At 42.8% G+C, this 12,290-nt stretch overlaps 1 protein-coding gene across 5 annotated transcripts in view; it reads left to right on the top strand.

Annotated features, from left to right (window-relative positions):
• LOC125883905 (IQ motif and SEC7 domain-containing protein 1-like) overlaps nucleotides 1–12,290 on the top strand; it is a 600,950-nt gene that overhangs the window by 570,881 nt on the left and 17,779 nt on the right. For all 5 annotated transcript variants that reach the window (XM_049568571.1, XM_049568721.1, XM_049568891.1 and 2 more), the window contains 5 exons: nucleotides 8,927–9,093; nucleotides 9,661–9,800; nucleotides 11,282–11,311; nucleotides 11,445–11,570; nucleotides 11,666–11,765. In XM_049568571.1, coding sequence (XP_049424528.1) covers nucleotides 8,927–9,093; nucleotides 9,661–9,800; nucleotides 11,282–11,311; nucleotides 11,445–11,570; nucleotides 11,666–11,765 — 563 coding nt within the window. The remainder of the gene's footprint in view (nucleotides 1–8,926; nucleotides 9,094–9,660; nucleotides 9,801–11,281; nucleotides 11,312–11,444; nucleotides 11,571–11,665; nucleotides 11,766–12,290) is intronic.

The following is a 12,290-nucleotide window of genomic DNA, read 5'->3' as shown; positions in this document are numbered from 1 at the left end:
TTTAGCTCGTTTCGCGGCTCCGGGCTGCATCCGCCTCCCTCAATACTGAACCAGTTTTAGAACGAGTGGTACCCATGAATCATACGCACACATACACATGGGGAAATAGAGCCCAGGTTGAAAAATACCAAAGTTATCCTTTAAGAGCCCTATTTAGATGGTCTAAAACACAAAGCACCAGGCGTGCGGCACATGGGCATGTCCCAGTCACTTGCTAGTTAGACAGCACGTTTTCAGACTGTGCGCCATGGCGGAGAATCTAAAAGTGTTGGACTTACTCTGTGAATTAGTCATGGGTGTGTTTTGGGCGTATCATTCAATAAGCCAATCAGAGTGTCACCTCTCATTCCCTTTAAGAGAGGCGCAATTGGAGCGCACAGCGGAGAGCTAGTAGATGGCGGACCTACCAATTGGCACGTTTGGCACGTGTAATGGAAACCCAACCTGATTTGATTAACACAGCTGCAAACTAATGAGTTCACATCCCTCTCAGCCAGCCACAAACATCCACAGCATCAGATAGGGAGTATATATGCAGCATCTGTCATCTTAGAAAAGCCAAAAGAAAAGAAACAAAGTCAGACTGCGAGAGAGAAAGAGAGAGCGCGCGCACGGGAGGTTAGAGAGCCCATCTCCCTCTCCGGCATCCTGAACCCCCCCGCCTGAAGGTGCAGGAAGGGCTGGTCCCATGGCTGCACCCAGGCCCGTGTTGTCTGGCTGCGCGCTGGCTGCGGAGCTGGGGTCATCCTCCTCCTCCTCCTCATCCTCCTCCTGACAAGATGATCTTCAGTTTTACGTTCTAAAAGCTTTTTTTTTTTTTTTTTACATATAGCCTACATTTGTACTTGTAGGGCTATAAGTTTATGTTTTTAGTTCACAGAAGCTGGTTATTGTTGTGTTTATGTCAAAATAAAGTTTATGAAACGTTTTCACATCTTTGATTTTGTGATTTACATGCCAAAATGATCACAATTCAATTGGGAAAGACAAGTTCATTTTACAGGCTATGCATCATCAGCCCGTGGAGGTCTGCTAGCACTTCCATATATTCAGACACTTTGAGCTTGGACCTCCTGGATTATGATGATCATTATTACTGCGATTAGATTGTTCTGATTAATGACTGACCATTAAGACGTGTTTCTGATAAATATTTTAATGTGCACAATAATAACCTTTCACACTGTAATCATATTTTTATTTGTTATCTTTTGCATATGTGTGGCTGCTCCGTGTGTGTCTGAGCAGAATGCACGCGCGTTGTGCACCCCCCTAGAGACGCATATTACTAACTTGTTTAACAGCGAAATACTACGCCGTTGACTTTAGACCAGGTTTTTGTTGGTCACTGGCGCATTTGCTTTTTACGTCATCTAACTAGCAACGCACCATGACTGCGCCTGACCACTCCTCATTTTTAGACCAACACACCCAGAGAAGCGCAAGTTCATTTGCTAGTTAGACGAAGAGGGCGCAGGGTGTGAAAATGACAACTGCGTCTGCATCTAAATAGCAATGACACTTGTGACATGGATTATGCGCCTTCCGCCGTCCGCTTTAGACCATCTAAATAGAGCCCTAAGTGTTTAGCCAGGTTTGAAGCGTTTCCTCCTTTGGTCTGGAAACTTCAGAGGCACCGTTTGCACACTGGTTTTTGGGAGTTTATATCTGCCTCAAATGCAAAATATCTCCACACATCTCCCACACAACTCCGACTACCTGACTTTTCGACAAGCCGAGGTGTTGTGGCTCCAGCAGCACTTGTAGAAGCCATTGTTTCTAGCAAAGACGATAGAGAACAGGCGTTTTTCTTCAGCGCTCGTCCTCGGTACAGACTGACTCATGTATACTGCCTCCGACAGGAATCGACACGGCCCGCTGAGGGCAAAGTTGTGTCCGGTACTTACGGTACTGGAAAAAAAAAAAAAAAACAATTACCGACGTATTTTTTGCATGTTGGCATCGACTTGGTACCGAAGTATCGGTTCTCATGACAACCCTCGTCTATTAATGTATTAAAAGTGATCTGAACATGATTGAAGGATCTTACTCTTTAATAAAAAGGTCTATGAAGTGAGATAGATACAACCCTGTTACAGTGGAGCAACCCTGTTACTCTAATTATGGTAACAGGGTTGCAAGTAACAGGGTTGCAAATTAATGCTACAGGTAGCTTTTTTCAAGAATAGATGCTAGCTGTGGAATGCTAATGCTACTGACGAGGTCAAGGACAAACTTACTAATATAAATAAAGAATGAAAATCAGAAATTTATCTGTTTAATTCTGATAAAAATGAGTAATAGAGTTGCATTGGTTAGAGTCACACACCCCATCAACACTGAAAATACAGAAAAAATGTGGAAAATAGAAAGGAGGACTTTCCTTTGGTCTACCCATAGCTTTAGCAAATCACTTGATGATGTCACTTTCTCTATGCTGAGTGACTCAAGCCATTTCTCAATACACAAGTTCAGCAGTTCGGACTTGTGGACTTGGCAAGTCCGCGCGAGAGTCCGGACTTCCCAAGAATGGGAGGACGGGAGTACAGTCATTTCTGCTTTTGGAACAGCAGCGAACTTGATGATGTCACCACCTCCGCTCGCCTTGACTGTTGTACTGTGTTGTATACATGCATTTAGAATAAAACAATATAAACACAGCCCAGACCATCATATTCAACATATATAACTGACACACAAAAACATATAAATAGCCAAAATAGTTTCATAAAATGTCTTATAAAACCTTTGCCCCGCAGCTTGATCATATTTAATCTATAGCCTATCCAATTCCCGCACGTGGCCTCTGATAATAATCAAAAGTCAGGTGTGGGGGGAAAGTTTGTAGAGAGTTGGTGGTTATTGTGATCGTGAGCATTGGCGAGACTGAAATCAAAAATCAATAACGGACATGGATCGGAGAAGGCGTCTTGGTGCAGTTATAGTAGCAGGATTGCTGTACCTGCAGGCTGAGGAGGAGGCTGCCCAGCTGAGGAGGCAGATCCGAGAAAGACAGCGGAGAATGAGGCGAAGGATGAGGATGAGACGTGATGAGACCAATGAAATGAATGAATGAAAAGTTAAAAGTACTCATTATGCAGAGTGACCCAATTTCAAGTATTGTTATCATAATATACATTCTTACTGTCCATCACTGCATTTGTCTCATCATTATGCTTTCTGTCTACATTTTTACGGAGACTTGACAGTTTACTTGGTACACCTAGAAAAAACAAAAGCAGGCAGGGTACACCCTGGACAGGTCGCCAGACTATCGCAGGGCTGACACATAGAGACAAACAACCATTCACGCTCACATTCACACCTATGGACAATTTAGAGTTACCAATTAAGCTAGTCCCCAATCTGCATGTCTTTGGACTGTGGGAGGAAGCTGGAGTGCCCGGAGAGAACCCACGCTGACACGGGGAGAACATGCAAACTCCGCACAGAAGGGCTCCCACGCCCGGGTACAATAAATACAATTAATCTTTAAATAAAATAAATTAATTACAATAAATTCTTAAATTAAAATCATTAATGAATGGTAAAAACACATAAATAAGCAAAAGAATACATACAAAGAACAACAATTAAATGAACAATGTTACAACATTTAATAATATAATAATATATCTTATATACCGAGACTGAATGTTGCCCATTAGACATAGTACCTCAAACGAATTACATTTCATATTTAACCACTACAGAGATATCAGCGACGAATTTAAAAGGACTACCTGAGAGAGGCTGCTCTCGGTGGGGCAGCCTGAGCGCTCATACACATACGTTTATTATCTATGAGCGCTGACACCGCTGTCATCTAGCGGACCTCACATTCAAGTGGGCTCTGTATTAACACATCGACCACGGGTTTGAAGTTTAAACTACGCATGAAAACACTACGTTCTGTGACAACACAACAGTAACATATTGGTAATTATGGCTTACAATTGTGCGCCTTTCCCTCACTTGCCATTTCTGAAGATTGTTGCGAAATGCATGCTGGGATACCTGGCTGTCTGAAGTCTTTTTTTTTTTTGCGCACCCACTGGTTAAGCGCTTTTTGAAAGGAGTCAGACGACAGAGACCTGTTGGCCCCGCTGCGGGATTTACCCCTGGTGTTACACACTCTGGGAGAACCTCCCTTCGAGCCTCTGTCACAAATCTCTCTCAGACTTTTGTCATTGAAGACAGCACTTCTCTTAGCTCTGACTTCGGCTAAGAGAGTGAGTGATTTACGTGCGCTCTCAGTCTCCCCGTCCTGTCTCGTTATCAGAGATGACGGGAGCGCAGACCAAATCCCACATTCATGCCTAAAATCATAACCAGCTCTTTTAGGTCGAGAGTTATTTCACTGGAAGGTTTCTTCCCTCCTCCCCACAGGAGTGAGAGGGAAGAAACATAACACCGACTCTGCCCAGTGCGTGCTCTGTCTCATTATGTGACGCGCACAGCAAGCCTCAGACAGACACAACAGCTGTTTGTACACTACAGAGAACATTCACAGGGAAAACCCCTCACGAAACAGCGCTCAGCCCACTGGCTATGTGACGCTATCACACAGGCATATGCTGCAGCGGGTGTGGATCCCGGGTATTCGTGCGCACTCTACGAGGGCTTTGTCCTCCTCCACAGCTCTCCTCAGAGGGATGGCAGTGGCAGACATTTGTGCGGCAGCATCATGGGCTTTACCGTGTCCTTTTATTCGGTTCTACTTTCATGATATGTCTGAGTCCTCCCTGACTCACTCAGTGTTGAACATGCTCAACGATTAGTGACGCACTGTCAGCTCTGAGTGCGTTACGCACACACAGTCATTTGGTAGAGAGCCATTATATGTGCTACAAGCTGGCATATATGTTCAATCTCTCTTTAAACTTATTTGTACGAGCCTCTGGGACTGCCACAATGCGTAACGGTCGTCCCTGCGTGCTCTGTCAACATAAGTTCACCGTGTGTTAAATGCGCACATATGCGCTCTTCGTGCGCAACTGCGCGCGCCATGCGTACCCTCCTCCGCCCACGTCATCATGGATTTGTGAGCCGTTTTGCCCTCTCATCACCTGCTCTGCTCGCGTGTGGGACTTTTACAGTGCGTAATTATCGTCCCCACTCTCCACAGCAGCAGGTGTGCCAGGTGAATGAGTGTGATGCTTTTCACTTGACCATTCACTCAGGGCGAGAACAGAGGGGAAGTACAGCATGGTTTTATGTCTTCGTATTTTTATTGTGCTCTGCACTAATGGGTTGTGAACTGGTGTGTGTTTATATGCTTGTGGACTGCGGTGGCACAGTGGGGCAATGACCACATCAGCTTCGCCCTTAACCCAATAGCGACAGCTCTTAGAGGGAGAAGCCTATACGAAATAGAACACTGGTTACGTACTGTAACCCTAGATTCTATGAGTATAGGCGCAGCCCTCTAAGACCCAGGCCCCACTGCCCCACCAACGTCAGCTGAAGAAAAGCTGGCTTATTAGGGAGCAGATCTCTGGTCATGCAGGTATTATATACCTTGTATGCGGACCAGGGAGGGGCAATTGTGCAGGGCACAGTGGCGCAAAAGAAAATCTTCACGACTGCGCATGCGCGCAGGGATAAACCCAATAGCGACAGCTCTTAGAGGGCTGTGCCTACACTCATAGAATCTGGGGTTACAGTACGTAACCAACGTTTCCAGCATATGCTCTAAGCGTTGCACCAGTCAGAGCAGACTAAGCAAGCTGACCAATCAGAGCAGACTGGGCTACTGGGGAGGCGGGACATAAGCCCAGACAGCGTTTCAGACAGAGAGGCTGCAGCACTGGGCAGCATAGGACAAATAATGTGTGTTTTGAACAGTAAAGCACATGAATCTATTCCACTGTACCCCAATATCACATATTCATATGAATATGTATATATATGTATATACCATCAACCTGCCAGGGACTGCAGATGAAAATTAGCCTGTATGGCTAAATCTGGCACATTTACGTGACTTAAGTGGTCATGTTAATTAATGTGCACTGTCCCTTCTTAAATAAAATAAACATAAATATAATATGACCCTGAAAAAAAGCATATTAGGTCTCCTTTAAGGTTACTCAGGGTAACAAGAAAACATTGCTAACATTATCAGACAAACAATAATAACTGTAATCTAGTTTTCAATAACAGAGCACAACGACATGGTATAACTACACCAGTGCTATGTCTCAAATCAGATACTTACTTTAGTACACTTACATGCAGCACAATGCAGGTTCAGGTTACTTTATTTATACCTGTTGGTAGATTTGTTTTGCAGCAAGATGGTGACATCCACTCAACAGACAAATGACAAAACAATGTAACATGAAACATAGTAGAAACAGGCTGAGAAATAAAAACAATACATATTAAAACAACACAAAAATGAAATAGAATAAAATAAAAGTGCTCAAGTCTCCACCAATCAGGACACAAAGAGAAGTAAATATTAATTAATAAATAATATTTAAAAGGCACCAATGGAGGCGTCGGTAGCTTAGTGGGTAGAGCAGGTGCCCCATGTACAAGGCTTTTGCTGCAGCAGCCCAGGTTCGACTCCAGCCTGTGGCCCTTTGCTGCATGTCAACCCCCCTCTCTCTCTCCCCCTTTCAAAAAAACTTACCTGTCCTGTCCATTAAAGGCAAAATGCCCTAAAAAATCTCTTTAAAAAAAAAAAAGGCACCGATGGGTCATAAATACAATACGTACAATGCGTACACTATGTACATACCAGCATAGTGTGCAAAAATTGGCAGGGTATTGTTATCTCAACTCAAACACAGCTGTTGCACACTCAACAGAAATGAGAGTCACAAAATTTCACAGCTTTTCTTCTTCTGCTCGCATATTGTAACCAGGCGGAAAATTATCATCAACGTCTAACAAACAATTATGTGCTTGCTATATTTGCTTGTTTGCTCACTTGTTTTCTTCTGTATTTATTTATTTATTGTATTAATAATGAACATGCTTTCACAGCACGTTATGAATGTCCGTGGCTGATACCTGCTGGTTCAATCACCAGCTGATCTACTGAGTTAAAGCTGCTGCATTTTGCAAATATTCAGAACTTGTCAAGATCACAAATCTTATACTGAAATCTTCTATTGTGAAGATGACAATTTAATAATGCATGAACTCTCACTAGTCACTGTGACCTTTCATCTGTCTCATTCTCGCAAACCTGATATCTCAAGAACACCTTGAGAAAAATTTGTCAAATTTAGCATTTAACATTCATTTTAAGTCAAGGGTAACCTGATTAGCATTTGGTGATCAAAGGCCAAGGTCACTGTGACCTTGTGTTTGTCTCATTGTTGGGGCCTTGAGGGAATTTCTTCAGATTTGGAACAAACCTCCACTCACCAGTGAAATGATCTGAATTTGGTGGATGAAGGTCAAAGGTCAAGGTCACTGTGACTTCACAAAGCATGTTTTTGGCCATAAGTCAAGTATTAATACGTTAATTATGACAGAATTTCACACAAATGTCTGATAAGATAAAATGATTAAGTGATTAAGTGATTACATTATTTATTTATTTATTTATTTATTATTTAAGGTCAATGGTCAGCTTCACCGCGATGTCATAATGTTCTTCAGAAACATTTTTCTGGCCATCATTCAGTGTTATATCTCAAGAACAGAAGGGGAAACATTTGGTCAGACACTGAATATGTGACCTTAATCTTGGGTGCCCACCTTGAAACTGTGCATATTGTTTAGATATTCTTTGCTCCTGATGGGAAGATGTGTGTGAGGCATTTACATTCTCATATACATGGATTGTAAGTGCTATATCGTAGGCAACTGGACTTGCTTATGTTTCTTGAAGACGTTTTGCCTCTCATCCAAGAAGCTTCTTCAGTTCTAAATGACTGGTACAAAGTTGCAGGCTTTAAACCCTGTGTGGGTGGGTCGCATGTGAGCTCTTAGTTTCAGAGTCGCTAAGGTCACAATGTGAGACGATGGAACAATGGTCGTTCCAGCTTGACGTAGATGGTTTCAAGCTGGAACGACCATCGTTAAACAGAGGGGGTGGCTTACGACGCCAGTTATCATCCACCTACAATGCAGTCTTGGGATCCCTCCCCAGACGACTTAACACCCATTCAACCCTGGTCCCACCTGACCCTAACGACTCACATGGTGGCCAGGTTGGACCTTAACAACTCTGAAACTAAGAGCTTACATGTGACCCCTACGACACTGCAAGGGTTCCCACCCACACAGGGTTTAAAGCCTGCAACTTCATACCAGTCATTTAGAACTGAAGAAGCTTCTTGGATGAGAGGCGAAAAGTCTTCAAGAAACGCAAGCAAGTCCAGTTGCCTACGATATAGCACTTAGGATTACCATGACCTGGATGACTGAGAATCTTCACTGACACAGACATGGATGTAAACTGTAAGTGCAACTTGACAGGTTTGCAGATGCATACGACCGTGAGGCAGTAATTCTAATTCATCCAGATGTGTGACCATTTTTCAGATCTAGATCCAGATTTTGATGGCAAATGGCCTGACTGGTCATCCTGTGACCTCAGCACTCTGTATATTACACTGTGACTCAAGTCATTACACAATGTAAAGTCAAAAACTTATGTCGGGTTATGTAAGAGGCATAAATAGAAATGAAAGGATATAATGAACTATATTTGAAAGCCTGTCCATACAGATATGTACTGACATTGTTAGTCTATATCAAAACTTCTCACACACGATAACAGGGGGCTCTATTACAGCAGAAAAATACTAAATAATTTGATTTCCTCTTTGTAGTGAATACAGTTTTGACTGAATAAATGCATAAGTCAAACAAGAAACCAACAAAATGTATATTAAATTCTTGGCAAAAATGAATTCAGTTCAGTTTGACTTACAGTTTGTGTCCAATAACCTCTTTGCAGCCAACGTTATTGCATCTGTAACCCTGGTGTGGTGCGACAGTTCAGGAACCCTGACACCATCTTCATCCTGGCCTTTGCCATCATCCTCCTCAACACAGACATGTACAGCCCAAACGTCAAGCCTGAAAGGAAGATGAAGCTGGAGGACTTTGTTAAGAACCTTCGAGGTACTATGTCTTCCCTTCCTGCACCACGTCCAGCTTACTGTCACATAATCAATATTACCGTCAGACACTACTGTGCAGCTCCAAGCATAAATATTGACCTTTTTTTGCATTCATTTTGCCTTGATCAAGGACAGTACTTTTTTTTTTTTTTTTTTGTAAGTCATAGCCAAGAAAGCTTTGCTATTGAGGCAAATCACTTTTTAGTTGGGTATTAGCATGGGCTTTGTGGCATGTCTAACTCATTTCTTTGTTATTTATATTGAAAAGTGCTATACAAATAAAGTTATTATTATTATTATTATTATTATTATTATTATTATTATTATTATTATGGCTAACTCATTTCGCTGCCTATTGGAGTGTCAGTAATTAAAGTACAGTATTGAGTGGAGAAGAAATGCTTGTCCTCAGAAAGCTCTGAAGGACATTTCTGTCTGTACTGTGAGAAATATGTGCAACACAGCAGTATGCAAGTGAATGCATGGGTTCAGCAACTCTCATAAATCTCTGAATTAGTCATTAATCCCTCTCTTTTTTTCTCTCTCTTTTCCTCTCATCCTTTGACAGGAGTGGATGATGGGGAAGACATCCCCCGAGAGATGCTGGTAGGGATATATGAGCGGATTCGCAAGCGAGAGCTCAAGACTAATGAAGACCATGTGTCCCAGGTTCAGAAAGTGGAAAAACTCATTGTTGGAAAAAAGCCGGTAAGTTGGAGTTTGGGCTGCTGCACGTAGAGCGTGACCACTTTTCTCTTACCCTCCATTCAGGGACTGAATCTAACAGGAGCATGCAATAGCAAATTGCCCAATGTACCTTTGAGATGTCACAGTGACCACTAGCTTATTTGTGGCCAACATTCTTCAGAGACCAAAAGAAATGAAGAGGGCATTCTTTACTTGATCCTACTTTCTTCATTGTGCGACATATTAATTCTTCAGGGCCGGAGAGCTTGCTGAATGACTGTAATATGTCTTTTTCCCAAATAGCCAGCCAAAAAAGTGCCACCAAAATTTGAAACCTCACCCTTCCTTTCAATCCATTTATACCCTTTTAGGCCCCGTTCAGATGTAGCGTCTAAAAGCATGTGGAAAACACCAGCTGTGCCGTTTCCATCCTTTTATCCAAGGCGCTTTGGAGGTTGCGCTACTGTCGCACCTGCCGTTACTAAGCAACCAAAACCGCCTGTCACTCACAGGGCACAACCGTTAGCCATAAAAATAGCGTATCAGCATGCTCACCAGTTATCCCAAGCTCCGAGCTGATAATTCTCCAGGCATTGTTCCTTCTGTTGTTCCTTCCTGGACAAGAATGATCAGTTGCTCCTCCATTGTCCGTTGGAAGGAAAGGAAGAAGCAGGTCCGTGGAGCTGATTGGTTGCTTCTTATCACATGACATGCAGTGCACTTGCTGCATTGTGAAGCCCATTGGAAGGAAAGGAAGAAGCAGGTCGGGTCATATAATGGGTCATATAACTCTGGGTATCCCTGGACAAGAATGATCAGTTGCTCCTCCATTGCTTGCTGTCTTTCACACCACCGGATGTTGTGAAGTCCGTTGGAAGGAAAGGAAGAAGCAGGTCCATGGAGCTGATTGGTTGATTCTTATCACATGACATGCAGTGTGCTTGCTGCGTTGTGAAGTCCCTTGGAAGGAAAGGAAGAAGCAGGTCCGTGGAGCTGATTGGTTGATTCTTATCACATGATATGCAGTGCGCCTGCTGCATTCGAAAAAGTTGAGATTTTTCCATCTCAGTGTGCTGGGGACGCGCACGAAAAAACAGGCGCGTCACACAGAATGCGTGCCGCTACAGCGTCGCTTTGGATTGTGAGCGCGCGTCTACATTGAAACTACTGGATTTGTGCGCGCAAAAGACGCTACATCTGAACGGCCCCAAAATCAAACTTACAAGACAAATCAGCAGAAGTCTAAGGACCTTGACAGTGTCATGATTATTAAGGCTGATGCATACTGGAAACAACAACATATAAAAAGATGGATTATGGGAAACACAGATGTTTGTTCTGTGATCCATAAAAATAGTTTTTCTGATTTTCAATTTGGCCCAATTTTCTTGTTGAACATTAGTTGGAATGTCTTTCTTTTGATGTATGGTGGATTTAAAACCTCTTGTAGGTGTTCACTGATCCCTATAGAATGATTCTTGCTTGTATCTCTCACTCCATAGATTGGCTCGTTACATCATGGTCTGGGCTGTGTAAGTATAACTCTTCCTCTCATCTTTATTTTAGGGTTGAGTGGAAATATTTTCAAATATCCAAAGACTTTATGAAATGTATACCATTAAATACATTTTTATGCTCAGTAATGTCGCTGTAATATGTGTGCAGGTATTATCCTTACCCCACCGGAGATTGGTCTGTTACTGCAGACTTTTTGAAGTGCCCGACCCCAACAAACCACAAAAGTTGGGCCTGCACCAGAGGGAGATCTTCCTTTTTAATGACCTGCTAGTGGTAAGGCAGTCATTATTCTTCCAGCACATTGAGAACACACTTGGGCACTCACTGAAAGAGTCTTAACTGCTGTATATGTCATGATTCCTTCACAGGTTACTAAAATTTTCCAAAAGAAGAAGAACTCTGTGACGTACAGCTTTCGGCAGTCCTTCTCACTTTATGGCATGCAAGTGCTGCTTTTTGAGAATCAGTGTAAGTGCCATGGAGACTTTGGTGTTAGCTCTTTCTAAAGGTGTCAGTGTGCTTCAAACAAACTTGTTTGTACAAATAAAGGCAACAAAATGTTTATGGCTGTTGAGAATGGCCACATTTCAAGGCACACTGTAATATTTTTTTTGTTTGTTTGTTTTTTTGGGGGGGAGGCAGCTGCACCAGTTCAGTGGCCTAGTGGTAGTGTGTCCGCCCTGAGACTGGGCGCTTGTGGGTTCGATCCCCGGCGGTCATACCAGAGACTATAAAAATGGGACCCATTGCCACCCTGCTTGGCACTCAGCATTAGGGGTTGGAATTGGGGGGTTAGATCACCACATGATTCCCGAGTACGGCACCGCTGCTGCTCCCTCCCTCCCACACTCAGGTGTGTGACAATCAGTGGAACTTTAATGTTAGAATTTCATGTTGTGTGGACGTTAATATTAATTAACGTTATTATTAATATTTTTCAGACATTGGGTTCACATCTTACGACTAAATGTTGTTATTCTACATCAAGATGAC

This window comes from Epinephelus fuscoguttatus, linkage group LG1 (assembly GCF_011397635.1).
Source record: "Epinephelus fuscoguttatus linkage group LG1, E.fuscoguttatus.final_Chr_v1".
In the NCBI taxonomy this organism is placed as follows: Eukaryota; Metazoa; Chordata; class Actinopteri; order Perciformes; family Serranidae; genus Epinephelus; species Epinephelus fuscoguttatus.
Note: the sequence above shows the minus strand (reverse complement) of the source record. Positions and strands in the feature narration are given on the sequence as shown.